Raw genomic sequence first — 27,553 nt, forward strand, 5'->3', positions numbered from 1 at the left:
TGGCTTTATTTCAGGTCATGACCCCAGAGTCCTGGGATTGAGCCCTAAGTCAGGCTCCCTGCTCAGCAGGAAGTCTGTTTCTCCTTGTCCCTCTGCTCCTCCCCCTAATCCTGCTCTCTTTCTCTCTCTCTCAAATAAATAAATAAAATATTTAAAAAGGAAAAGAAAGAAAGAAACTTTAGCCTTTCAGGGCTTTGTCCCATTTTGGAATTGTAAACAAAGAACTGTGACCCCAACATGACTAGAGTCCAGACAGGAGCCATCTGCTGATGGGACCACTAATTTCCAGAGGCGCCACAGAGTTGTACCCCAGCCTCTACTCTTTTGCATTTGTAACATTAGTTTGAAGTCACTTCAGAGTGAACTGAATGTGTTTTCCTATAAGCTGATGACATGATCTGATTGTATTTTCCCTGTAGCAAACAATTCATTGCTTTCTTCATATTTTTTAAAAAAATCAGTGACCCCCAACATACTTATATGTTGCTATCCAGCAAGTTCACGTACTTCTGAGAGCTGCAGCCAGGTTAAACTGTTGGGTTAAATGCACGTGGCTTAAATTACCGGGGGAAGGTAGGGAGACACCCTTTAACACGTGTACTATTACCAAGACCCCCCAGAGAGCCATCAGACGCCCACACGTTTCAGGACATTTGATCCATGTAGCACTTGGCACACCCTCTTGTAACTGAGTCACCTGTCTCCCCCAGAACTCTGGAGCTGTGAGCCTCTCGAGGGCAAACAATTATCTTACTGTTGTTTAGCCAGTGCCCAGCACCCAGCACATACAGCAGCCAATAGAACATCTGGGTGGGTGGGTGGAAGACACTCTACTTCCCAGATGATGCAGCCCACTCTTTTCCAGATTCTAGAGAACACCCTGGAGAATCATGTAGACCATTCCTCCCTAAAGCTGGCTCTTGAGCAAGCAGAGGAGCTTTGTTCCCAAGTTAATGAAGGAGTTCGGGAAAAAGAAAATTCAGACCGACTAGAGTGGATCCAGGCACACGTCCAGTGTGAAGGTCTTGCAGAGGTGAGGCCTGTGGTGCTGAGCTGGGTGCCACTAGGCAGGCTCTGGGTGGGGAACCAGCTGCAGGCCTTCCCCTACTGTGGCCAGGACGTGCCTCAGCCCAGGCCCCGTGGACTCACCATCCTGCCCCTTCTTGGGTTCTCATTTTCCTTTCTTATAGAGAGAAATTTGGTACTTTTGAGTTCTTTGAATTAATTTATAAAACCCCTATTCTGTGGATATAAGTAATCATTTTCACCATGCCAGTTGTTTGAACTCTGAAGGGAAAAAAAAAAAAAAAAGCAAGGCTCTTTTGTGTCAAGGTGAATGATTACAGCCACATTCTGAACCAGAAGATTGCACCACAGCACCTCAGGTCCAGGGCACCGGCCTCTCAAGGGGTCCGGGGAGGCTTGTGCTGGGACTTAGGATGCTACAATTTCTCTTTAAGCAACTTATTTTCAACTCACTCACCAACTGCCTGGGGCCCCGGAAGCTTCTGCACAGTGGGAAATTATACAAAACCAAGAGCAACAAGGAGCTACACGGATTCCTCTTCAACGACTTTCTGCTTCTGACCTACATGGTCAAGCAGTTCGCTGTTTCCTCAGGCTCTGAGAAGCTTTTCAGCTCTAAGTCCAATGCCCAGTTCAAAATGTATAAAACGGTAAGTGTCACGTTCCTGGCCGTTGCATCAGGAGCATAACGAGGTGTTTCCTTCACCTTGAGGACCTCCTTCCCCGTCTCCAGGTGGGTCACTCCTCCTCCATTTCCCAGGGAGGAAGCCCTAGGGTGGTTGGGCTGCATTGCTCCCCCCACCCCCGACAGCTGGATTCCAGCTGTGGCTGCTGGCCTCCTTCCTGGCAGACGTGATGTGTGATCCCACCTCTGTCCACATTCAGCATCAGGTCTCTTGGAACTGAAGCTGAAGCAGAGTGGTAAGTGTAGGTAGAAGAGGAGAGACCACGTCCTGTGAGCTCCTGTCCCCAGTCCAGTAACCTCTGATCTGCCCAAGATGTTTTCTTCCACAAAATGGACACAGTCTCTTTTTCCCTAAGTAAAAGCCTCAAGAAGTTAGACCCTTCTCTGCTTATTAACCAGGTTCTTCAGAACAGAAGGAGGGTTCTGGCCCGTCTCACTGCCTGTGTTTTGACCCTCTTTCAGCCCATTTTCCTGAATGAAGTCTTGGTGAAACTGCCCACAGACCCTTCCAGCGATGAGCCGGTCTTCCACATTTCTCACATTGACCGAGTCTACACCCTTCGAACAGACAACATTAACGAGAGGTCAGTCCTGACCACGTGTAACCTACCTGAAGCCTGGACATCTCCCTCTCATAAATCACCTCTGGTCCTGCTAATTCTGCATGTCCAAGCTCCCTAACCAGTCCCACCCCCCTAGTCTACTGGTCAGCCTTGGTGTAGACATGCTGGGGTGCTACGATCACCTCTCCATGTGTCCCTGCCTCCAGGCCCTCCTTAGGATCTTCCAAAATGGGAGATCCAGCATCTTGCTTCCTACTAAAATCCCCTGTGCAGCAGTCCAGGCACCTTCACCCAGTTTCTGAGGCCCCCTGTGTGCATCTCAGCCGCAGTCCCTTCCCCCACCCCACATGACCTGTGCTCCAGCCAGAATATCTGCCCTCCTCCTATGGAGCGCCATGCTCCTGCTCTCTGGCCAGCCATGCGTCCTCTGTAGTGGAGCTCAGCACCTCTGTGATGGCAAACGGGGATGGAGGGGTGCTCCTCCTTTTCTGTGCACTTGGTTCTTTGATTTCAGTAGAATGTCCCTCTGTCATGCTGAATTGCCACTGATGGGGCACACTGCATCTTCTATTTGGGGGGGCGGGGCAGGGCAGCACAGTGCAAGTGCCTGGTGTTTTATAAGCAGTAACTGTCTAGAAAGTCTCAGCTTGATCTTCAACTAGCAAATAAGTCTTTCAGTTCAACTAATATTAGGTCTATGATTGGAAATTTGTCAAAGCCAAGGTTAGCACAGGTGTGAAGAAGGAGCATAGAGCTTTGGAGCTCCTGGTTGAGCCTGTGAGGTGTGTGGGAAAGCCGCCCCAAGGCTGTGTTCTGCTTCTCCAGGACTGCCTGGGTCCAGAAGATCAAGGCGGCATCTGAGCAGTACATCGATACGGAAAAGAAGAAACGGGAAAAAGCTTATCAAGGTAGTTGGTGGTGCCTGGGGAGTTGGGAGCAGCTGCCAGGGGACCCCAGGGAGGGGCGAGGTCCCACCCTCAGGACACAAGCTGCTGCTGCCCCTGCAGTGAGAGGACTAAACAGAGACAGCCTGAAAGACCAGACTTGCTGGGGGACCAGACAGCAGAGCCCACTTAGCTGCTGCCGCCCGTGGGACCTCCCTGAGCCCTCTAGCCACTACACGGCGAGGGGCATCCAGTGCCAGCCCCAGGACCTCCCTTCTGTCTGAGGCAAAGGAAGAGGGTCCTCTGCAAAACCAAGCCCACTTCTGCTTGGTCCATTTCGCTTCACCCAACTTCACGTCTGTGGCCTGTTTGCCTTCAGCTCTGTGCCTTCTCTCTGACCGCAGCCTCTGCCCCAGCCCTCCTCCACATCCACCCATCCTCCCTCTCTGGACAACAGCGCCTGGATCTCAAGGCTCTCCTCCCCATCACCAGCCCTTCATCCCACTTGCTGTCCCTATCCTGTGCAGATGGCTCCCTCACTTGACACCAGTGACCTAACCCAGGGCTTGACTCATCTCCCCTTCTGAGGCCCCTGCACCCAGTGGCAGGAAGTCAAGGATCCTCCTCCCGTTGTACCTGGAGCTCCGCCCTTGCCTAAGCCTCTCTCTCAATTTCATGAAAGTCCTGCTGGGCTGCTTCCCTGACCCCACACTCTACATACACCTCACTTCTCCCGGCCACCTGCTGGGCTTCGCACCTTGGCACCTCCTCCTGAGCAGCTCTGTGGATGGCAGTGTTGTCCTGGCCACATGGACTAGAAGCATCTCTCAGCCCTCATGCTCCACTTCTCAGAGGCTGAGCTGCACACCTTCTATCATTCTCTTCCCATGTCCTGGTCCTTTCCTGGTGGCACAGCCCCATTAAGACCCTCCAGTCTCCACCCTGGCACGAGGGGCCCCATCACCCATCCTCTTCATTCCCAGAGTATTCTCATAGGGCTGAATCTCCCTGCTTAAGCATCTTCCTTGTTGCCTCCCAAATTAAGGACAAATTCTTAGCCCAGACTCAGGGTGCATCCCCAGTATTACCTGTTACGCAGCCCCTCTTCTCCTTTTCCCTCTGCCTCGCCCATACCACCACTGCCTGATGGAACAAACCGCCTCTGAACCCCTGCCCACACCGACCCTCAGGCCTTCCCTATCCAGTCCTCCCTCTCATGTTCCTGGCTGCTATAGCTGCAACTCTGTTTTTTTTATTCAGGTTTCCCTAATTTTGTTATATACTCTTGAAAGGTATGTGTAAATTGGCCTTTGCTGATTGAATCGTGTTTTAATGGTACTTAAAATGCTTGCTATTGAAAAAATCAACAACTGAATGATTTGTAAAGCATATAATAATCTCTTAATTGGTAAAAGATGTAAATCAGAGTTTTTCTGTTAGTTTTGCTTAACATCAATGTCTGTACATACTGTTATGCATTTTCTATGTGTTCAATTCTCTAGACATTTATTACTTACTCTGTGCCAAGCCCTGTGCTAGTCCTAACAGGCCTCTAAAGATGAATACGGCCCCGCCCTGCATTTAAGGGGAACTGGGGCCACTTCTCATAGAGAAAGTTTAGTTGCCCTAGTTTTGAAAAATCAGTAGCTCACCAACCACCCTTTTTGTTCATTTTTAAACCCTTGAGGGCAAAACCTGCTTAACTTCATATTTACAAGATAATCTGAGTTCACAGACTTCTTTCCCTCCATCTGGAAGGGTTTGGAGCACACCCTCAAGTAGAACAAAATCTTAAGTGAAACCGCTTTATAAGCTGACATGTTTACATGTAATTCATGTAATTGGAAAGATGGTGGGTGGCTAACAGACTTTAGTACCTAGTGGTGAATTTCTTACCTTGCCATGGATAGCCTCTGTGACACGGGCAGGTTATAGTCCTTTCTCAGCCTCTGTTCTCTGGTGTGTGGAGATGGCAGTTCTAAACAACTACCATATGGCATAAGGTACGGCTTAAATAAAACTTCTGTAGAGGTCTAGCACAGGTGCCTAACACAAAGTATCCAATAAATGTTAACTGCTTTTATTTTTTATTTATTTTTTAAAAGATTTTATTTATTCATGAGAGACCGAAGGGGGTGGGCAGAGGGAGAAGCAGGCTCCATGCAGTGAGCCCGATGTGGGACTCAATCCTGGGTCCCCAGGATCACACCCTGAAGGTGGCACTAAACCGCTGAGCCACCCCGGCTGCCCTTTAAATGCTGAATGGGTATAATGTATTATTTTATTAGTATTACAATTTGCCAGGCAACCGAGGGTTAATACAAGGCTGCATAAACAACACAAGCTCTGCAGCGGCCTCTCCTGGCAGAGGAGACTGTTAGGACTCAGAATTTCTGAACCCACAGGCTGCAGGACACTCAAGAGCTGGGGATAATGGATGTGTGGAGAGGGCGGGGTGGGGGGTGAGTTGGGCCTGCATCTTCAAGGCCAGGTAAGGATGCAGACAGGCAGAAACAGTGGACAAGATATCACAGCAGGTGACAGCCTGGGCCAAGGCACAGACCAGCCAGATGCTGGGCTACCAGGCCCAGTGCCACTGCAGGGGACACTGGGGCGTGTTAGGGTTGGTTAGACTGTACCTACAGTGCAGCGTCATCAGCGCACCACCTGCATGCTCAGAGAAGAAACTAACAAGACTTGTCCTTCCTCTTTTGTAGCTCGCTCTCAAAAGACCTCAGGCATTGGGCGTCTGATGGTGCAGGTCATCGAAGCTACAGAATTAAAAGCCTGTAAACCAAATGGTAAATGCTTCTTTCATTCAACAGATGTGGTAACTACCCTGTTCTTTGCTGAGGACTCTTCTGGATGTTGAATAATGGGATGCCTTTTTAAAAATCAGTGTTTCAAGTGATGGTTGTTGGACCACTGTGTTTTCCCAATAAGTACTAGTGCCTCCCTCCTCAGTGCTTCTGAGAAGTTGCACTGACACTTGCCCAAGCTCATGGGGAAACAGTTGGGGTGTCAGAGCCCACACAGTTGCTCCCAGGCTTATGAGGCTGTCAGCACTGGGGACACGGAGACCACGAGGCTCCAACAGTGGCTCCTGCTGTCATGGTTTACAGAGAAGCATCCGTTTGGATCCTGCCTCTGCTCAAGGAAGGTCCTGTTGTCATTTATTTTACCTACAACACATGCCACATGCGTCTTTGGTTTGTTTTTGTTCAGGAAAGAGCAATCCATACTGTGAAATCAGCATGGGCTCCCAGAGCTATACCACCAGAACCCTCCCGGACACACTCAATCCCAAATGGAATTTTAACTGCCAGTTCTTTATTAAGGATCTCTACCAAGATGTGCTGTGTCTCACCATGTTTGACAGAGATCAGTTTTCACCAGATGGTAAAGTATAAATTGACCAGGGAATCCAGAGTTTCCCCAGTACTCTAAAATTTTGGGTCTAGATCCAGGGTACTTGGCTTTATTTTTACCCCATGATACCTAAGGAAAATGACACAACCCCATGGGCATCCACTGCTCATGTGGGAAGCAGAGCTGGGGGAGGTCCTCTCACAGGTAAAGGTTGGCCTCCAGTGTGTTTCCGATATGGACCCCAGTCACAACCTACACTCCTAATAGCAGCCCTGCTCCCAGCACCTACTGAAAGGGTGACACATTTTCTGACTGAAGGGCCTTGGATCCCAAAGAGGCAGTTTCAGAAGCAGTTTCCCTCCCAAAGTCCTCTTGTTCTGCACGCATCTATTCGGTATCGAATAGCCACTAAGCCAAAGAAGTTAATTGTTCTGGATTTGAAAGTTTTAAGAATGTTTTTAGACACTCCTCCTGGGGTAGTTTAACAATTTTTATAAAGAAGAAACCTTGACTCTCACATGTCTATTCACCAGATTTCCTGGGTCGTACTGAAGTTCCAGTGGCAAAAATTCGCACAGAACAGGAAAGCAAAGGCCCCACAACCCGCCGACTGCTGCTGCATGAGGTCCCCACTGGGGAGGTCTGGGTCCGCTTTGACCTGCAGCTTTTTGAGCAAAAAACTCTCCTGTAGGGGCCTCAGGGATCTGCCCAAAAGGCTGGGGCTAGAGCCGGACGGACGGTGCTGCTCCTGGGCCGAAGGAGCACCACACAGCTTCATCCATCACAGGCCACACGCGCCGGGGCTATTTTATTGCACACTAAATTGCTAGCAATCTATGCAAACATGATCTTTCCTATAAATAAACCAAACCCATAGCACAGTGCCTTGTATTAGTGTTAACATCTTTGGCTGTGTTTAGATGCCAGGGTTTCCATTTTCAGGGCTATAAAAAGTATTAAGTGGAAATGAGGCATCAGAACACCAGACACTACCACTTGGTCGAATGTGCCCCGTCAGGTAGTAGCCATTCCACCTGTGCCGGGTCACAGGCGCTCAGGAGGTGGAGGATGGGGGAGAAACACTGCAGCCTGGGCGTGTGCACAGCCTGATAGTGAAGTAGGTCTGCTCGTGCACTGAATGAAGACACAGACTTGATCATTCTATTCCTGGTTAGACTTTGTCATCTCTGCTGAGACCATAGAGTTTGAAATATAAAGGGGAAAGCTTGATTTACTTTAAATACTGTGAACTCTAATGATATGGAAATATTTTTCAACTTTAATTTTCTGAAGTATAAATTATTTATGTAAATTCCTTGTTTTTGCATATTTCATAGGACATGCATCTTTAAGCTTTATCATTGCCAATATGTACAGAAAGAGAATAAAAATATAAGTTTATGAATGTAACTTCTTTGCAAATTTGATTTACTTTCCACCTAAAAGGCTCTTAAAAGGTAAGTTCAGGGGTTCCTTGTGATGAAACCTATTCCGTTCTGCTGACAGTGGTAAAATCCAAGGACTGGGTGGGGAGGGGGAGCGCCTAGGAGCCCGGAGCCTCTCTGACTTGCTCTGGACTCTGGGGCTTGGGTTCTTTGACCACTAGACTCCTGCGCTCTGTGGGTCCTTCTGCTCGCAAGGGTGAGCAGGAAACTCAGAGGTAACTTACGCATCTTCAGCCTCAGCCTCAGCTCCAGCAACACCTCTCCCTCCTATCACCTCTCCTCTCAGAGCTGCTTGCTGGGGCTCTGGATTTGGAGTATGAAATTTGTTTTGAATATTGATAAAAATAAGGTCTTACCCACTAAGTCCCTGGGTTAATGCATACAGCGGGACAAGGATCTGTCTTTTGGAAAGAACCATGCAGGCTGCGGGAGCCCTGATGCCCAGGGAGTGTGAGGAAAGATTCCGATGTCCCTCACCCCAGCTGCCGTTTCTGTCTCAACATAATCATTGGGCAAAAAAAAAAAAAAAAAGCTAGAAAACATAACTCAGAATATTCAAGTAAAAAAGAAAAATCCATCATTCCAGGTATTAATCCTGGGCACTGACTTGTTAAAATTTAGATGTAAAAGAAATATGGCCCCATTGTCAACAGAAGAGACGCTCATTCAACATCTGAAACCAAAACAACTGGACATATTAAGGTAAAAGTTTGGCCAGTCAGGCACAGCCTCACTGATCTCATACAGGGCCTCCCATAGGGTCTTGGGAAGCAAGTTATGTGTTGGTCTCGGAGGCAGGTATGGGGTGATGTCCATGTCTGCCTCTGACTGGCTGACCTCCAAAGCCTGAGGCCGTTACTGATGGGTCAGGCTGGCTTAAAACCAGCTCTGGGATTACTTGTGACTCGAGCTACAGAATAATCCTTTTCCCAAGACTTGAATTTTCACTGAGCTGAACCGTGGCTAGAGCCATTTCTCCGTGTCTACATATGTCAGGGTTCCGTTCAGATTCAGAACAGAGGAGCCTGCAGGATGTAAGTCAGACAACTTCTAGGAAACTTTAGAGCACATTCAGTGTCTGTACTCCTAGCAACTCCAGTCACCCACTTTGACCTGGGAATGAAGCTACTGTCCCTTAAGAAACCAAGTTCTCTCCTGAGACGTGAGCCCAATTTTCTGAAGGGTGAGGGAAGGAGGTGTGTCCTTAGCCTACCTGCACCCCCCAGGGAAGGACTGAGGAGACCTGAGGGGTGCCCAGCAAGTGCCAACCCCCTCCCTCAGTGCTCTTCAGGATCAGGACACTGTGGCAGACCAGCAAGATAACCACCCTCTGAAAGGGACCCAAATCCTGAGCAGTGTGACTGACATTACAGGGGCGAGGAGGGAGTGTGTTCTGGTGAGCAGCCCAGTGCTTTGGCACCAGAGGGCCTGAACCTGGAATCAAGACTATGCAGCTGACCTTGAACAAGCTGCTGAACCCCCTCTACGCTTCGTGTAATGAAATAATATTACCATCTTGCTGTGAAAACTTTTACATGGAATAAAACACCTCACACAGTTCCCAGTTCACAAGTGCTCACTAAATGGTAACTATTATTATTTGGTTATTTCTCACATGTCTGGAGAGAGGAAACCTGTTGGCAGCATTTTAGCCATTGCACAGACACTACAAACTAAAGCCCAGCGAAGACTTATTGCCAGTTGCCTCCTTACAGCTAGCACGATTCCTGGCAGCCTCACCTGAGCCCCAGCAGCCTCCCCAGGACCTCTGCTGTCATCACTCTTATTTCCACAGGCTGTGCCCCCTGCCTCTGCTGGCCTTCCCCAGCCACCCAGGATTGCGGTCTACACTGTCTGGTTCCTCAAACCTATGAACAGAGGGAAGGGCTAAGTGTAGGGTAGGGAAGAGGAGCTTACAGGGGCAGAGAGGAAGGCCTCGGAGGATCCTACCCAACACTCAACCCTGAGCTGAGACCTTCCAAGCAGCCTTCCCCTCCCTGCTCCCCTGCTCCTCTGATGTCTTCAACTCCCAGCCAAGGCTTTCCATATCTTTGGACTCCACAAGGTACTAACCTTTTACTGGTGGAGCAGAGATGACCAGCTATCCACAAAACACTTGCTTTCCCTGCCATTGTGCTGAGAGCAGTGAGGGGCCCTCTTACCTTCTCGGGTTGACAGGAATGATTTCCCCAGGGCAGCCTTGGAATCTGGGCACTGAAGATGACAAAGGTTCCATCAGAGTCCTGAAAGGCTGCATTAAAGAGGAACAGCCTGCCAATCTACCCCATTCTGGTACCTGAACGAGAAACTTCTCTTGTGTGTAAACCACAGTCCATTTTCTGACTCTCTTGGTAACAGCGGTTAGGTTACCTGCCAGAAGAGCTGAGCTGACTGCGGTCCCATTCAGAACTGACTGAGGGGCTTGGCTCTCAGAATTATTCACAGAGACAACTGCTGAGGAAAGTGTTATGGAAACTTACCATATACAGAGAATCTGTTTCTCTCTGAGAGACTGGGGAAAACAGTGGGATTGGGTAGGACTTAGGTCATAAACTATCTCACAAGATTTTCATGCTATGCAGAAGAACTAGTCCCTCGTCCTCTATGTGCTGGAGGCAAGAGGGGGGCAGCTGGTGAACGCAAAGATCCATTGCACCCCAGACAGTCATGAACCCTTACAGTTCCCAAGTACCTAAAGGCTTCTCTGGAAGTGTCCTCCCCCTGGGGTATTAGGATATAGGATGTGGGAGATAAGAGGGTGGAAGGGAAGAGAGAGCAAGAGCTATTCATGTGCCAATCAGATCGTGAGCTCTTAATAAACCTGTGTGTGGATGGGACCCTGGGTGGCTCAGCTGTTGAGCATCCGCCTTCAGCCCAGGGCGTGATCCCAGGGTCCCAGGATCGAGTCCTACATTGGGCTCTCTGCATGGAGCCTGCTTCTCCCTCTGCTTGTGTCTCTGCCTCTGTCTCTCTCTCTGTCTCTCATGAATAAACAAAATCTTTGAAAAAAAAAAAAGAAAAAAGAAACCTGTGTGTGGAAAATGCTTACATATGAAATAACTTTCATGGGGCCGCCTGGGTGGCTCAGTCAGTTAGATACCTACCTTTGGCTCAGATCATGATCCTGGGGTCCTGGGATGGAGCCCTGCATTGGGTTCCCTGCTCAGCAGGGCGCCGCTTCTCTTCTCTCTGCCCCTGCTCATGCTCACTTTCTGTATCTCCCTCTCTCAAAGAAGTAAAATCTTTAAAAAAACAAAAACCTTCATGTATTGAAACCATCATTTGGCCTAATTTTTAGTATAAATTTCATTTCAGAACATCCCCACCTATTATGACTACTAAGGAAAACAAATCTTTTGGTCTGGTTTGGATGTATGAATGCTAGAAAAATGGCAGAAGAGAAAAGAAATCTTAAAGGGCAGAACACTGTGGCCAGGGTTTCTCTCTTAAAAGGGCATAGTCTGTCCCCCCAGCATTCACCAAAATGCTCCTTTTCTGAGTTTCTCGAGCCTCAGGTTCCCTGCCTCGGGCTGCCCATATGCAGCAGCACAGAGCCCAGAAGCAAACCCATCATTACTTGTGCATAAAATAAAGCCTCTTCTGCATCCTCTTTTTCACTCCCTTCTTTGGCTCCTGCCTTCTCTGCCCTGCAGAACCCATGGGAGAAGGAGGGATTTGTCAATGATTCAGATTTCAATATCAGGGTCTGCTATCCTGTGCATGTTGCAAACTCTTGCCACCCACCTGATCTTCCCCGTTGCCCCCAAGATCTCTTCTGCTCACCACACAATTCTTCTCATCCCTTTTATTCGTAGGTCGGTAGTCTTGTTCTCTTTATCAGGCAGATATCTATTTTCTGTATAGGTAAGTTTTTCAGGACTGCAAAGAAAAACATAAAAAAAATAACTCCAGGGACGCCTGGGTGGCTAAGTGGTTGGCGCCTGCCTTCGGCTCAGGTCGTAATCCTGGGATCCGGGATCAAGTCCCACATCTGGCTCCCTGTGAGGAGTCTGCTTCTCCCTCTGCCTGTGTCTCTGCCTCTCTCTCTCTCTCTCTCTCTCCCTCTCTCTCTCTGTTTCTCATGAATAATTTTTTTAAAAAGTAACTCCATAAAAACAATTGTATTGTTCAATAATTGTCTGAACAGAACATTAATTTTGCAAACTCAGTACTCACTTCATGAAAAGGCAGGCCTGAGTAGATATCACTTGGTGGCTGTCCATCAGGCAGCCTGCCCCACCCACACCTGTTGGCACAACCACTAGATGGGCCATGAGTCATGTGACCCTTCTCTGCTCATGGCTGAGGTACCTGGTCCAGAGCCTTGGTCCCTACAGTTGTAAATGGGACCAGGTAGCTTCCAGGCAGTCTTGGAGTGCTCACACCAGAAACTCAGGCAGGCCTGGGGCACCCATCTTCCAGTACATGCATAAGAACACAGAGAAAGCCAGTGTGCGGAGAAAGGAAGCAACTTCACAAAGCAGCTCTGATGAAAGGCACAAAGTCCCAAAGAGGAGAGGACATGGCTCTTAGTCCCTTAAGCAGCCTGGCTGTCCTTCTGACTGCTATGGTCCCAACAAATTCATATGTTGAAACCTAACCCCCAGTGTGATGGCATTAGGATGTGGGGCCTTTGGGAGATGAGTAGGTCACAAGGACACGGCCTTCATGAATGAGATGAGTGCCCCTATGAAAGAGGCCCTAGAAAGCTCCCTCGCCCCCCCTACCATATGAGAACACAGCAAGAAGGTGCCACCTAAGGACTAGACACTGAATCTGCCAGCACCTTCTCCTGCACTTACAGCCTCCAGACCTATGAGAAAGTTCTTTTATTTATAAGGCCCCCTGTCTCTGGAGTTCTGTTATAGCAGTCAAATGGGCTGAGACAGTGACCATGGCTCCCATAATAGACCACTGCTTTCTAACCTACCAAGTCTCCAAAATTGCCACCCGCCCCCCACTGCCCTTTTTTGTTTTTTTAATATAAGAGGGATTCTGCTTTTGGGGCATCTGGGTGGCTCAGTTGGTTAAACACCTGCCTTCGGATCCCTGGGTGGCTCAGTGGTTTAGCGCCTGCCTTCGGCCCAGGGCGCAGTCCTGGAGTCCTGGGATCAAGTCCTGCATCAGGCTCCCTGCATGGAGCCTGCTTTTCCCTCTGCCTGTGTCTCTGCCTCTCTCTCTCTCTCTCTGTCTCTCATGAATTAATAAATAAAATCTTTTTTAAAAATAAAAATAAATAATAAATACCTGCCTTTGGCTCAGTTCCTGGGACTGAGTCCTGCATCTAGCAGGGAGCCTACTTTGCCCTCTCCCACTTCCACTATACATGCACACTCTCTGTCAAATAAACAAAAAATCTTTAAAAAAAAAAAAAGGATTCTGTTTTTCTGTAATTAATTGTAATTAAACTCTAATATAGCCACCTTGTCTTTAAGTCCTTACTTTACTGAGCAGCCATGTGGAGGCACCTCTAGGTGTATCCTCCCTGAGGGTCTCCCCAGGGCTGTCCCATCCCTGCCCTGGGAAGCCCAGGCCTATCACAGCATATAAGCCTCTCCTTCATTCCTCCATTCACTCCTCCATTCCTCCCTTCCTTCCTTCCTTCAACAAGCATTTTCTCATCCTCCACTGCATTCCAGCTAAGTGCTGGGAACACTAGGATAAAGACGACACAGTCCCTGCCCTCAGGGGCTTGCTGGGGTAGGAAAAGGCAAATGGAGAGTGTGGCAGTATATCCCCAGGTGATAATTTCCTCTTTTGCCAGGGTTGGGATGGCCAGCAATGCAAAGAACAGGCAGAGGCATGAACCAGTGTGGCAGTTCAGGCACTTATAACTGTGCTGATCTGACCCTGATTTTTTGTAGTTTCTTTCTTTTCTTTAAGAGAAAGGAATTTTTTTAGATAAAGATAGAAAGGATGGCAGGACCCAGACAGCACCTAATGTGCTATGTTAAAAGTCTGGACTTCATTGTAAGGGTTATGGGAAACTTCTGAAGGGTTTTCAGTTGGAGAGGGTTGATCACTTCAGAGAGACTCCTCCAGCTGCAAGGTGAAGAATTCCCCAGAGGATACCAGACTAAAGGGGAGGAGACCATTGAAAGAGCTGAGGAGCAAGAAGGGGGGGATGAGGAAATATAGCCTTTGCCTTCCTGGAGGATAGTGAGTTACATAATCATTGATGTTTCAATTAAAATGTTAAAATTTATAAAGAAGCCAAGATAGCAGAAACGAAACATAAAACTTTCAAGTCAGAATTGGAAACAGAAAGTAGCATTGTTCATGCCAGCAAAATCCAGGATTGGAGACAAAAAGGAAATATCAAAAGAGCACAACAGGACTTCTACTTTTTGTTTAGGACTTACAAGTTTGCACAGGCCAACACTCTTGCTGCAACAACTAGAAAAACAGAATATTGACTACCACCACCCGGGATCCCTGGGTGGCGCAGCGGTTTGGTGCCTGCCTTTGGCCCAGGGCGCAATCCTGGAGACCCGGGATCGAATCCCACATTGGGCTCCCGGTGCATGGAGCCTGCTTCTCCCTCTGCCTGTGTCTCTGCCTCTCTCTCTCTCTCTCTCTCAATCTCTCTCTCTGTGACTATCATAAATTTAAAAAAAATGACTACCACCACCCTTAAAAAATTCATAATCTTAAAGTCATTGGACAATTTCAGAGAGGAAAGAGCTATCTCAGAATGAGCTGGCAAACTCTGACTATCTTCTCTGCTGGGGGAACTTGCCAACCTTGGGTAGCAGGGTATAGACTGACTCCTCCATGGTCCCAGCATATCCTTGGTGGATTTTTTTTCTCCCAGGTATGGTTGCTATCTTAGCAGTTGGGTAGTTAACCTTGCTCTCAACACCTCCTTCTCAGTAGTAAGCAAGTCAAACAGTGCGTTGGGATAAGGTCCCTGGTAGGGGATGGAGACCTTCCAGACCCTGAATTCAGACAGCCTTCCCCAAACCTATCTGAAAAAGAATGAAATAAAATGCTAGAACTATAAAAATAACTCCTGAAAATAGCTTACTGATGAGCTTAACAAAAGATTATTAGACACAACTGAAGAGATAATTAGTAAAATATCTAAAATCAAGTATAAAGTAACAAAAAAAGATAAAAAATACACACAAAAAGGTGTATCCAAAAAGACAGGATACAGTGAGAAAATCTAAAATATATTTAAGTGGAGTACCATAGAGAGTAGGGAGAGAATATGGCAAAGGTAATAAACAAAAATAAAATGAGAATGTCCCAGAACTAATTAAAGATATCTATTTACAGGTACAAGAAAACCTACGAATCCCAAGTTGGATAAATAAAAGAAAATTCACATCTAGAAACATCATATGAAACTACAGAAAATTAGACAACAAGAAAAAATTTAAAGCATCTAGAGAAAGATAGTTTTCTTCAAAGGATCAACAGTGAGACTAGCAGCTGAGTTTTCAACTGAAAGAGTAAAAAGACAGTAGGATAGGAGGAAGGAGAACGTGGTGGCAGAGGAAGACCCTAGGCTCACTTTGTCCCACAAATACAACTAGATAACTATCAAATCATTCCAAGTACCCCAAAAGTCAACCTTAAGACTGGCAGAACAACCTCCACAAATAAAGGTAGAAAAGAGGCCGCATCAAAGAAAGTAGGAAGAGACTCGGTTGGGAAAGAAACAGATTGTGGCCAGTGGGAAGGGAGATGTGGTAGCGGAGAAGGATGAGAGGCAGACTAACAGAGGCCCATAGGGGGAAAACGAATCCCCACAGTAACTGGCTTGGAAAGCAGAAGTGGCCATATTTCATGATTTAAAGCCTGGAGTTCTAAAAGTCAGCATACTTGGAAAAAAGATAAATAAATAAAAGTCAGCATAATTGGCTCTGGGAGAGCTTAGAAGACATTGGGGGTGCTCTTAGAGAGAAGGCAGGGCAACCAGCCTGCAGATATAGGGCATGGAAACAGTGATCTGAAGAGCACCTGGGACACACAGTGGGGAAATTAGTTGTTTATCTCAGAATGTGTCCTAAAGGGGCAGCATTCACAGGCCCCTCCAGGAACAAAGGAACTGGCAAGCACCATTTCCCTCCCCTACCCCTCAGCATGAGCACAGGGCCTCCTGTGAGAACTGTGACACTTGCTACCTAACTTGCTTACACCAACCCCTGCCCCACCCTGTGCTCCAGTGGAACTGCCCTTTCTAAAGTCATGCTTCCCTTAGTCCCAGTGCATCAGGCTTCCTCCTCCACAAGATGGGTCCAAATTTCTGCCCATACCACATTTCCTGACCCAGGAGTTTTTGCAGAGCCTCAGTTCCAGGGGTGGTGGTGACAGGTCTCATTTAACAAGCGGACCAGAGCACACCTAAAACACACCACATTCAGGCCAGGGACCAAACACTGCCCACAACAGGCAGAGAGCCTCTGGAGATGACTGGCCTGAAGGATAAAGTAGTCATGACAAAAGAGTAGAGCACACACAGAACACACTGGAGACACTCTTGGAAGTGCCAGGCCCTGGGGAACAGGAAATACTGCACAGCAGGGCATTATAGACCTCTTCTTCATAAGACCATTACCCTCAAGAACAGGAGGTATAGCTGATTTTCATAACACACAGAAACAAGCATAGAATCTTCTCAAAATGAGAAGACAGAGAAATTTGTCCCAAATGAAAGAATAGGACAAGGCCATAGCCAGAGATCTAAGCAAAAGAGATAAATAATACGGCTAATAGAGAATTTAAAGGAATATTCAAAAGAATACACAATGAACTTGAGAAAACAATGGAGATATCTATGAGATAATTAACACTGAGATAAGGAATAACATAGAGATAACGTGCTCAATAAACAAAATGAAACACACACTTGATGGAATGAACAACAGGCTGGAACAAACAGAGGAATGAATTAATGAACTAGAATACAGAGTGATGGAAAGTAATTAAGCTGAACAAAACAGAGAAAAAAGAATTATGCAAAACAAGAACAGACTTAGAGAATTCAGTGACTATCAAACATAACAATTGTATTATAGGAGTCCTACTAGAAGAAAAGAGAAAGGGGGGCATAAAATTCATTTGAATAAATAATAGATGAAAACTTCCCTAATCTAGGGCAGGAAACAGATATCTGGATCCAGAAGGCACAGAGAACCCCCAACAAAATCAAAAAAGCAGATCATATTGTCATCAAAATGGCAAAATATAGTAATAAAGAAAAATATTAAAAGCAGCAATACCAAAGAAGAAAGTTACATACAAAGGAAACCACATCACTGGATTTTTCAGCAGAAAGCTTCCAAATCAGAAAGAGTGGCATGATATATTCAAAGTGAATGGGAAAAACCTGCAGCCAAGAATACTCTATCCAACAAGACTAGGAGGAGAGAAAGAGTTTCCCAGACAAGAGTGCCTGGGTGGCTCAGTTGGTTAAGAGTCTGACTCTTGATCTCAGTTCAAGTCTTGATCTCAGGATCATGAGTTCAAGTCCTGGGTTGGACTCCAAGCTGGGCATGGACCCTACTTAAAAATAATGAATAAACATAAGTTTCCCAGACAAACAAAAACCAAAGGAGTTCATGGCCACTAAGTCAGCCCACCAAGAAGTATTAAAGGAGACTGAATGGAAAAACAACAGGGATGCCTGGGTGACTCAGTGGTTGAGCATTTGCCTTTGGCTCAGGGCATGATCCCAGAATCCCGGGATCAAGTGCCACATCAGGCTCCCTGCATGGAGCCTACTTATTCCTCTGCCTATGCCTCTGTCTCTCTCTGAGTCTCTCATGAATAAATAAATAAAATCTTAAAAAAGAAAAGAAAAGAAAAACAACAAATGACAGTATGAAGGCAGGAAATACAAAAGCAGTAAAAATGAGTATTTCTGTAAAAAATCAGTCAAGGAACTCACAAAATGAAAGAGTGTAAAATATGACACCCTATACTTAAAACATGGGGAGGAGACAAACTATTCTAAAAATAGATAAGGAAAAAAACTTCTAAATTCATTCTATGAGGCCAGCATTACACTGATGCCAAAATCTGATAAAAATACCACCAAAAAAAAAAACTATAGTCCAATATCTCTGATGAACATAAATGCAAAAATCCTCAACAAAATATTAGCAAACCAAATCCAATGATACATTAAAAAAACATTTCACCACAACCAAGAGGGATTTATTCCTGACATACAGATGACCAAGACACATGAAAGATGTTCATCATCACAATGCAAATCAAAACTACAATGAGCTATCACCTTGGATCTGTCATAGTGGCTAAAATCAACAACAGAAGAAACAACAGGCATTGGCAGGGATGTGAGGGAAAAGGAATCCTCCTACCTTGTTAGTGGGAATGCAAACTTGTACACCACTGTGAAAAACAGCATGAGGTTCCTCAAATAGAACTACCCTACGATCTGGCAACTGCACTCCTGGGTATTTACCCAAAGATTACAAAAACACTAATTCAATGGGACACGTGTACCCCTATATTTACAGATTTATAGCAGCATTAATTACAACAGCCAAGATATGGAAGCAGCTCAAGTGTCCATTGATAAATGAATGGATAGAGAAGATGTGGTGTGTGTGTGTGTGTGTGTGTGTACATGTGTAATGGAATTATTATTCAGCCATAAAAAAAGAATTAAGTCTTGCCACTTGCAACAACATGGGTGAAGCCAGAGAGTATAATGCTAAGTAAAATAAGTCAGAGAAAGACAAATACCTTATGAATTCACTTATATATAGAACTTAAGAATCAAATGAGCAATGGGGAAAAAAGAAAGACAACCCAAGAAACAGACTCTTAACTATAGAGAGCAAACTGATGGTTACCAGAGGGGAGGCGGGTTAGAGGATGGACTAAATAGGTGATACAGATTAAGGAGTGCACTTGTCATGATGAGCGCTGGGTGATTAAAACACTTATAAAAGAATAAAATGTGTGGGAAAAAATCTTTGAAGTGTTATCATAGGAAGAAGACAAATAAATTTGCTATTAGTAACATTCACTGGGAAATTCAGTTAGTACCCTGGGACCAGCTTTTAAAAGTGGGGTGCTATCCTACAAGTGTGAATGGATTTTATCAAGCTCCTATATGTTGATTAAAATCATCTTCTGGGTAGAATTTTTTTTTAAATACAGCAGGATACATGTCAAAGGAAAATAATTGACAACCAAACATTCTTAATCCTTTGGAAACATCCTTTAAGGATGAAGGTAAAACCTAGAAAAGGCTCTATATATACTGATTCTACCCATATGACATTCTGTAAAAGGCAAAACTATGGAGAGTGTAAGATTTGTTAGTTAGTGCACCCTTACCTGCATTTTCTATGAGTTTTGCTTGTTTCAGACCTGGCAGAGGCTTAATGCTGCTCTTCTGGAATAACACTATATAGAGTAAAAGTGAATTGGGGCAGTTTGGCATAAAGCCTGGCCTTCTCTGTCTTTTAAACTCTTTTAATGCGTGATCCCTGGGTGATTCAGTGGTTTAGCGCCTGCCTTTGGCCCAGGGCGCGATCCTGGAGTCCCTGGAGTCCCGGGAGTCCCGGGATTGAGTCCCGCGTAAGAGTCCCGCGTCAGACTCCCGGCATGGAGCCTGCTTCTCTCTCTGCCTGTGTCTCTGCCTCTCTCTCTCTCTCTCTCTCTCTGTCTATCATGAATAAATCTTTAAAAAAACAAACTCTTTTAATATATATCGTTTTCCTACAGGAAAATTAAAAAAAAAAAATCTAAACACTCTTAAAGTCAACTCCAGTCACTCTTGGGGTAGGAAATCACTGGACAATTAGGAATCTCTAAAAAATAAAGCCCAATGATCACAAAAGTACCTGTTTTATATTAAAAAAAAAAAAAAAACCAGCTCTCTTCATCCATCTCTTGCTGTCTTCTAAACAGAGGATCGCAAACTGATGAGATCATAACCTACAAGAAAAATAACTTTGAGGATCCCAGTACAGTTTGTATTAAGCTAAATCTATCTTAAGCATTCAAGTATGAATACCGTACACCAAAGAATAAGGACCATATGTCAATCCGCAGAGCAGGGAAAGAAATGTCATCTGTCTTACTTCAGGATATTTCACTGAGCCATAAGTGACTGACCTCTATCATCCAGATAAAAGCAACAAACTCTGTCAAGAATCCTACTGCAAAAAAAAAAAAAGAATCCTACTGCATCACTGTACTAGTCAATACATATTTGCTTTGCTGACACCATCATGCGCCACATTCCATTGAGCTCCTGTCCTCAAGGACCTCTCAGTCTAGAATAAAAGTCACACACAGTGACAATCTAGTCATGAGAAATATCAGGATGCTTTAGGAACACAAGATGGGGATGCCTGGGTGGCTCAGTGGTTTGGCGTCTGCCTTCAGCCCAGGGCGTGATCCTGGAGACCCGGGATCGAGTCTCACATCGGGCTCCCTGCATGGAGCCTTGCTTCTCTCTCTGCCTATGTCTGCCTCTCTGTGTCTCTCATGAATAAAGAAATAAAATATTTAAAAAAAAAAAAAAAAAAAAAAGGAGCACAAGGCAGTGCTCCTAAGTGGCCTGGGAGTAAGAGTGCTACTGGGAGACCTGACGACCAGTCTTTAAGGGTCTGTGAGAACAGGAGGGCAGGTGAGCCTCAGTATGGATGAGTGTTGAGACACTGGAGTACAGAGATTGCAAAGAAAGGTAGCTGTATCCTCCTCATTCCTCATTATAGGCTTTAGACTAGGGGCCATTTTCCCATTCTTTACTTTCCCCCGTACACCTGACCCAATACTGGTCCCTAAATATGTATGAGGTAAACAGTTCCTGAATAAGTGAGGCAGCAAAATGACTGACCAACATCATATTAGTGAGTCTCTCAGGGCTAAAGAGCCTTCTTATCTTCGTAACAATGATCTGCCTTTGTTTTCTGGAACAAGCAAAACAAAGCACTTCCCTCTTCAGAGCCACACACACATTTTTTTTTAATGACTTATAATACCAGCTGGCTACTTTTGCTACACAGGAGTAAAAAACTGGAACCTTCAACTCAAAATTAACTCCTATATTGGCAAGTTTAAAATGTGTAAATGTATTACAAGCCCAACTACTGGTTCTCTGGGCAGCTTTTCCTGAATCTCTCCTTCTGCCTCCCACAGAAAGAAGCTTTGCCTCTTGGGCCATGGCTCCCTGCCCTGATTCTGTGACACCTGTCACCCCCACTCCACTCGCTGTCCATGTCTTCCTCTCCCTCCTGGGCTTCCAGTTTGCTGAATGTGAGTGGAGAAATGAAAGAACAGAAAGATTATCACACACTTGTAAATTCCTCAGTAGGTGAAATTACTGCGGGTTCCTATTCTAAAACTCAGAGGAAATGCTTTTGTAGATTTTTTAATGAATACAGAGTAATTACAAGACTTCTAAATTGACTAAGTTTCTCCCAACCCTAGAGCTTCTAAGAGTGAATGAATGAATGAATCTCACTTACCTTTCCATAATTTGGGTCCTTTTTTGTCATATAAAAAGGGTTGTATACTTCAGTATCATAAAGGTCTCCAAATACAATTTCCTTTAGAAAGAAAAAATCACACCTAAGAGCAAATCACTGCATACAGACATGTTTTGCAAGATTCAAAGAGCCAAATGCTTTATTCTGTTTTTATATAAAATCATCGATTCAAAGGGTTAGAAGAAACCTCAGAAGTAATTTAGACTCCAATGAGAGCCCATCACCTTTGGGAGAAGTAATCATCAAGCTTTAGTCTGAAGTCATCAACTAGCCATAATCTGAGAACTTTCTGCTCTTTTGGTCATTCTTACCACCAGTCTATCTATAGGCAGAGCTGAAATCTGCCTTGTCACTGCCAGGAAGAGATACTAGTTCTCTACCCCAAAGCAACGCAAAATTTATCTAATCCATCACCAATATGTCAGCCTTTTAAAGTTTTCATTCTCTCTCCTGTCATCTCTTCCTCAGGCTAAATATTCTATATTCCTTCCCACTCTTCCTCTCATGAAGTGTTGTCAAGCCTCCACCCTCTTCTAAATGGTTCTGCAACTGGTGAAGGTCCCTTCTACAGTGTGAATCAGGAGGGACAAGATAGCAATGGTGAGGGGAAGGGGAGGTTTTGATGCTTCCCACTATAAGTACCACCTTCCTTAATATAGCCTAAGAGCCCAGATGATTTCTTAGAAGTCAGTCGACTCTACACTGAATTTATTGTCATATAAAACCACTCACACTTAGGGGCACCTGGGTGGCTCAGTCAGTTGAGCATCTGCCTTTGGCTCAGGTCATTATCTCAGGGTCCTGGGATTGAGTCCCGCATCAGGCTCCCTGCTGAGCGGGGAGTCTGCTTCTCCCTCTCCTTCTGCCCCTCCCAACTCCCACTCATGCTCTCTCATGCACACTTTTTTTTTTTTTTTTAATTTTACCCAGCACTTGTGATGTGACTCAGTTATGGACAATGAGACCTAAGGGGAAATCTGCTAGGAGTTTCTGGGGACTCTTCTTGCTTCCAGATCAAGGGATCAGGTATAAGAAAAGGGTACCCTGGTACCATTCCTCACCCCTTCTTCCTGCCTTGAGCACAGACAGATCTAACACCTGAAGCTGTAAGTAATCAAATGTGCTTACAAATATAAGAGTGATGAGGAAAAACTGAAAATATTAAGATAGCAGAAAAGAATTATAGGAAAAAACATGGGTGATTAATGACATTGTTATGCTGCCAGAACCCACCAGAAGACCATCTACCTCTCAATTTCTTGTTAAGTAAATAATAAATGTCCTTACGGTTTAAGCTGCTCTTCTCTTTACATTTACCTAAAAGCATTCCTGATAAATCTAGTTCCAAATCAATACTTCTATTCCCTCCTTCTGAAACTCAAAGTTTAAAAATGTGTAGGGTGTATTACAATTCCAGGAATTTATCATAAACACAAAAATGTTAGGACTGTTTGAATAACCAGTGAAAATGTTGGCTTGATTCTATAAATTATGCTTTATTTAAAAAAAAAAAACTCACAGTACCCTTTTATTGGTGTGCTTTTAAAAACATTTAAAATTTTCATTTTTTCCAACCCTCTGTATTAAATTGTCTGTAATTCTCTGCTGAAGAGGCTCTGCAACATTTTCAATCCATTTTTTATGTAACATCTCTTCTTCTTTCCTTAAAAATATCCATATGTTGAGAATATGTATCCAATCTCTAATGAAATGATACAAACAAGGAAAATAAATTATTAAGAAGTTTTCCACTTACCCTCATTTGAGTAAGGGGAGGAAACACTTATTTCCACTCCTAAGCTGTCAACATATTCAGGTCACAAGGTCCTTGCATAAGATAACTGAAGAACATAGTAAAGTTCAGGAAGAGAACCTGAGAGCATAGAGGAAGAAGAACCCAGAAAAAGTTCTAAACCAGAGTGTGCCTTTAGGTTACACCACATCCAAACTATTTCTAATTCATGAACCTCTTGCTTCTTTTTAAAGATTTCAAAGAGTTCCTATTACCCATTGCATGTCTCCAGCCTCCATCATCAGTAAAGTCTGTGACAAAATTGGTATAACAGAAAGAGCATTAGACTTGCTCCAGCAGGGCCTCTCTCTGAATCTACAGGAGAGCAATCCCACCTACCTTTTTTGATGCTCAAATGAGAATATATGTGAACTTCCTTTATAAATTATAAATTACAATACAAATGTTAAAGTATCATTTTAACACTAAACTTCACTCTCTCATTAAAATTAAAATTCCTAAAAAAATTAAATTAAATTAAATTAAAATTCCTTTGGGGCACCTGGGCAGCTCAGTGGGTTAAGCATCTGACTCTTGGTTTCGGCTCAGGTCACAATCTCATAGGTCATGAGATGGAGTCCCTCATAGGGGTCCTCAGGGAGTCTGCTTGAAGTTTCTCTCTCTCTCTGCCCTTCCCCTGACTTACTCTTTCTCTAAAGTAAATGAATATATTATTTAAATTAAAACTCCTTTAAGTTTATTGGGGCACTGAGGTGTCTGAGTCGGTTAAGTGTTTGACTCTTGGGGATCCCTGGGTGGCTCAGCGGTTTGGCGCCTGCCTTTGGCCCAGGGCGCAATCCTGGAGTCCCGGGATCGAGTCCCACGTCAGGCTCCAGGCATGGAGCCCACTTCTCCCTCCTCCTGTGTCTCTGCCTCTCTCTCAATCTCTGCGTCTGTCATGAATAAATAAATAAGTAAATCTTAAAAAAAAAAAAAAAGTGTTTGACTCTTGTTTTCAGCTCAGGTCATGATCTCAGGGTCATGAAATCAAGCCCAGCATGAGGCTGCAGGCTCAGTGGGGAGTCTGCTTGAGATTCTCTCCCTCTGCCCTTCCCCCCACTCACACTCTCGTTCTCAAACATAAGTAAATCTTTAAAAAAAAAAAAATCTCTCCCCCCCACCTCATACTCGCTCTCTACCTCTCTCCAAAAAAAAAATAATACAAAGAAAAACCTCCTTTATTAATTTCATAGTAACTCTCAGTACTAATTAGTCATTACCCTTAAATACTATTTATGATGGTTTTACATATCTCCATGTGATGTGGGAACAAATGAAAAAGAGGTGAGTTTTAGTCAGAAAGAATTTCTATTCGGTACTAGAACAAATAGGGGAAGCAGTGAGAACAATCTCTTAGATCCCTTACAGCCAGATCTAGGAATCCTGACCTCTCAGTGATCCTGCAAGGAGGTGGCGCAATCTCAGATCTATGCTGTACAAATAAATGAATCAGAAGAGGCTCCTTCTCCCAGCAAAATGAAGCTCTGTGACACAGTAACATCCTCTTGGCCATGCTGCTCTGCAGCACTCTTGCTTACCTAGAACACACTTAGGGTCCACAGTCTGTAGCCAACTCTTACCTTCACAACATAATTTTCTCTAAATAATATCACATGTACAGCTTCATCAATGTCTTCTCTAGCTAATGCCTAAAATTACAGAATTGAATAATAAGACATAAATCCTGAAGAAACCAACCAGAATGACAAAATTCATTGTATTTGACCAGTCGTTTCACTGTGTAACTACCACCTGTACCTCAAAGAATATTTTGTAACTTTTTATTAAGGAAATTTTCAAACATGATTCTCTGTGAATCCATCACCCAGGTTCAATAATTACCAGTTCAGAGTAAATCTTAGTTCATCTAAATTCCTGTTCACTCTCCCCTGCCCCCCAACCCAGAGTATTCTGAAACAAATGCCTTACATATCAGACCACGAAATCATTTTTTTTAAGTACTAAGAAAGCTTACTAACTAAAGGGATCCTCTATCAAATGAATCCTCTTTTCAGGCATTCACTAGTTATGTTGTAAAGGGCCCTTGAAGTTCCTGACTTCTGCTAGGTCTCTTTATAAGTCAAAACCTCTTTTTTAGTCAAGAAAAGACAGTGGCAGTTCCTGGCCAAGGACTAAGATGGACTTACATCTAGTGACGTGCTGTTTCCACTATGGGTTTGGGTACAGCTGATGCACTTAAAATCTCACCTTAGGGCTTTTCACTTGCCACCATCTTCTAGCTTTTATGCTTATAAGGAACAAATGGGGAGGTAATAAAAATCTAGTATCTGGAAGAGAAATGCGATTACCTAAAATAACTAGTGTAAAAAGATACAGGTTCTTAAAACTATGGTATTCAATCTCTGGCTCTTGTGCAGTTCTGCCACAATGAATGCATCAAAACAAACTGAACCCCAAACTCAAAAAACAAATCTGGGAATAAGAGAGATCTCAAAAAGGAGAGTTGTAGTTTTATCCATACATTTAACACCTTCAAATGAAATCTAAAATAACATTCAGACAGCTATTTGCGTCTTCAAAATAACACTCTTGATAATATAAGCAGAATCTTGCTTTAAAGCCTTCTTAGACTTATTTTAGGACAGCAATTGAAAAAGTCAATTAAATGTTTTCCACTGATAACACAAACAGAATAAATCAATAGATTTGGAGAAGTAGAAACATCTACTTTAACAAACATCTTAGACAACTACATTTTTTTAGTCATCCTATTAACATTATTGGCAATAGTTATAAATACTATTAGTCAGGCATCTGACTTTTGACCCCCTTTTTTAAGGAAACAGTTTTTGCCTTCGATACCTCCTCCTTCATGATTTCACCAGAAAACAGTAAGGAAGGTGTTAAGGATTTCTGGCAGCACTTTTGAAACCTACAGCTTTCTGTGCACACACACACAAATATTAAAGGTCTCATCACTTTTTGTGCTAGCACAGCAAAAGGAAGGAAATATCCAAGAGCTTTTCTTTACAGTGAGACACATTATAGGATCACATAAAATAATGAAACTTTCTTTATGAGGATATCATTGTTTTACCCAGACCCTTAAGTATCAGAATTCACTGGCAAGCACAGCCTGGGCTCAGGGACACCTGCCTGAACCTCCTGCAGCCACAGTGGGGGACACTCAGACCACATTTTGAGCCATATTTGATCCTGGATCATTCATTCCCATTCAGTGCATTTTTTCCAGTGTCTAGTCTCCACCAGGCACTGTCCTGGTTCTGTAGTCACTACAACCATGACTGAGACAACATAGTTCTCAAGAGATTAATGTCCTATCGCCCAAATAACTGACATCCCAAGACCTCACTTTCCTTTACCTCCATGAAAGCAACTGACTGGGGCTCTGGCCATTCTTATTTCTCTGGCCTGAAATGTTCACCGTAGGTGGGCACTTTCTTGGAAGCCACAGGTAATAGAATTCCTGAAGGGAGAGAGTAAACTGAAGAGACTTAGGCAGAAAGGGTTTGAATCCTGGCTCTGCCACGTGGTAGAGTTGCTAAGTAAAATAAACAGAAAGAAATCCTTGGCACCTGGGTTTTGAAAAGGGTTATGATGCTTCCTCCACATGTTGCCACGGGGTCACCTGCCCGGCTTGGGCCACCCTCTACTCCTGCCATGCCACCATTGCACCATGGAGGGCCCCACCCCCACCCCTGACTGCCACCCCACACCCCTGGGGCCCCGCAGGTCTTGGTGGAGTGCCTGGCCACTGGGACCTCTAACCCACCACTAACCCACTGCCAGCCAGTGAACCAGTGAACGGAGGATTGTGAGAGAGGAAAAGGGAGTGTCCTTGTAAAACCAGACTAAAGTACTGGGCTGAAACCTGAGCCCCACTTCCCTGGATGCCCCTTAGATCAGGGATCTAAGGGATTAGGGATGTCAAGGGTGGGGGAGGTCATGGAGGAGGAGAGCCCAGGGAGAGGATGCACCCATGCACATGGAGCTTTAAGCTGCCCAATCCAACACCACCCTAGGTTGTTTCAAATAAATGGACATTTTGCAAACGAATACTAGAGACATATGGTTTACCTGTGTGATCTAGGTCTACATACGATTAGGAGAGGGGTGACTTTTAGTGTTCTCTTTGCCTAAGGAAAACAAAATTCTGCTCCCCTGTGTTCTAGGCCTTACTGTGTCAGACTCATCATGAGCCAGAGGATGATCTGCAGAATCAGAATCAGCAAGTGGGTAATCATACTCAAAACGAATTCTTAAATTTTCTAGACTGTTAGAAAAACCTGGGGAAAATATGCGGCAGTGGATTTTAAGGGTGCC

At 44.6% G+C, this 27,553-nt stretch overlaps 2 protein-coding genes across 21 annotated transcripts in view; one reads left to right on the forward strand and one right to left on the reverse strand.

Moving 5' to 3' along the window:
- The window catches only part of ITSN2 (intersectin 2), a 128,923-nt gene extending 120,986 nt beyond the window's left edge, over window positions 1-7,937 (forward strand). For 18 of the 20 annotated variants that reach the window (XM_072767553.1, XM_072767556.1, XM_072767547.1 and 15 more), the window contains 7 exons: window positions 866-1,033; window positions 1,461-1,676; window positions 2,174-2,295; window positions 3,100-3,182; window positions 5,876-5,959; window positions 6,384-6,557; window positions 7,061-7,937. In XM_072767553.1, the coding sequence (XP_072623654.1) occupies window positions 866-1,033; window positions 1,461-1,676; window positions 2,174-2,295; window positions 3,100-3,182; window positions 5,876-5,959; window positions 6,384-6,557; window positions 7,061-7,218 (1,005 nt within the window). In that variant the 3' untranslated portion in view covers window positions 7,219-7,937. Of the gene's footprint in view, window positions 1-865; window positions 1,034-1,460; window positions 1,677-2,173; window positions 2,296-3,099; window positions 3,183-4,418; window positions 4,451-5,875; window positions 5,960-6,383; window positions 6,558-7,060 lie in introns of all 20 variants that reach the window. The other 2 variants (XR_012003206.1, XR_012003205.1) reach the window with 1 other exon arrangement.
- Window positions 7,938-11,483: 3,546 nt separating this feature from the next.
- On the reverse strand, window positions 11,484-26,892 carry FAM228A (family with sequence similarity 228 member A). The gene is given in 7 exon segments (XM_072718833.1): window positions 11,484-11,619; window positions 11,756-11,851; window positions 19,295-19,446; window positions 19,826-19,897; window positions 24,829-24,897; window positions 26,593-26,714; window positions 26,859-26,892. Coding segments are annotated over 7 exon segments (681 nt in total).
- Window positions 26,893-27,553: the final 661 nt, after the last annotated feature.

Source organism: Vulpes vulpes, chromosome 8 (genome assembly GCF_048418805.1).
Source record: "Vulpes vulpes isolate BD-2025 chromosome 8, VulVul3, whole genome shotgun sequence".
In the NCBI taxonomy this organism is placed as follows: Eukaryota; Metazoa; Chordata; class Mammalia; order Carnivora; family Canidae; genus Vulpes; species Vulpes vulpes.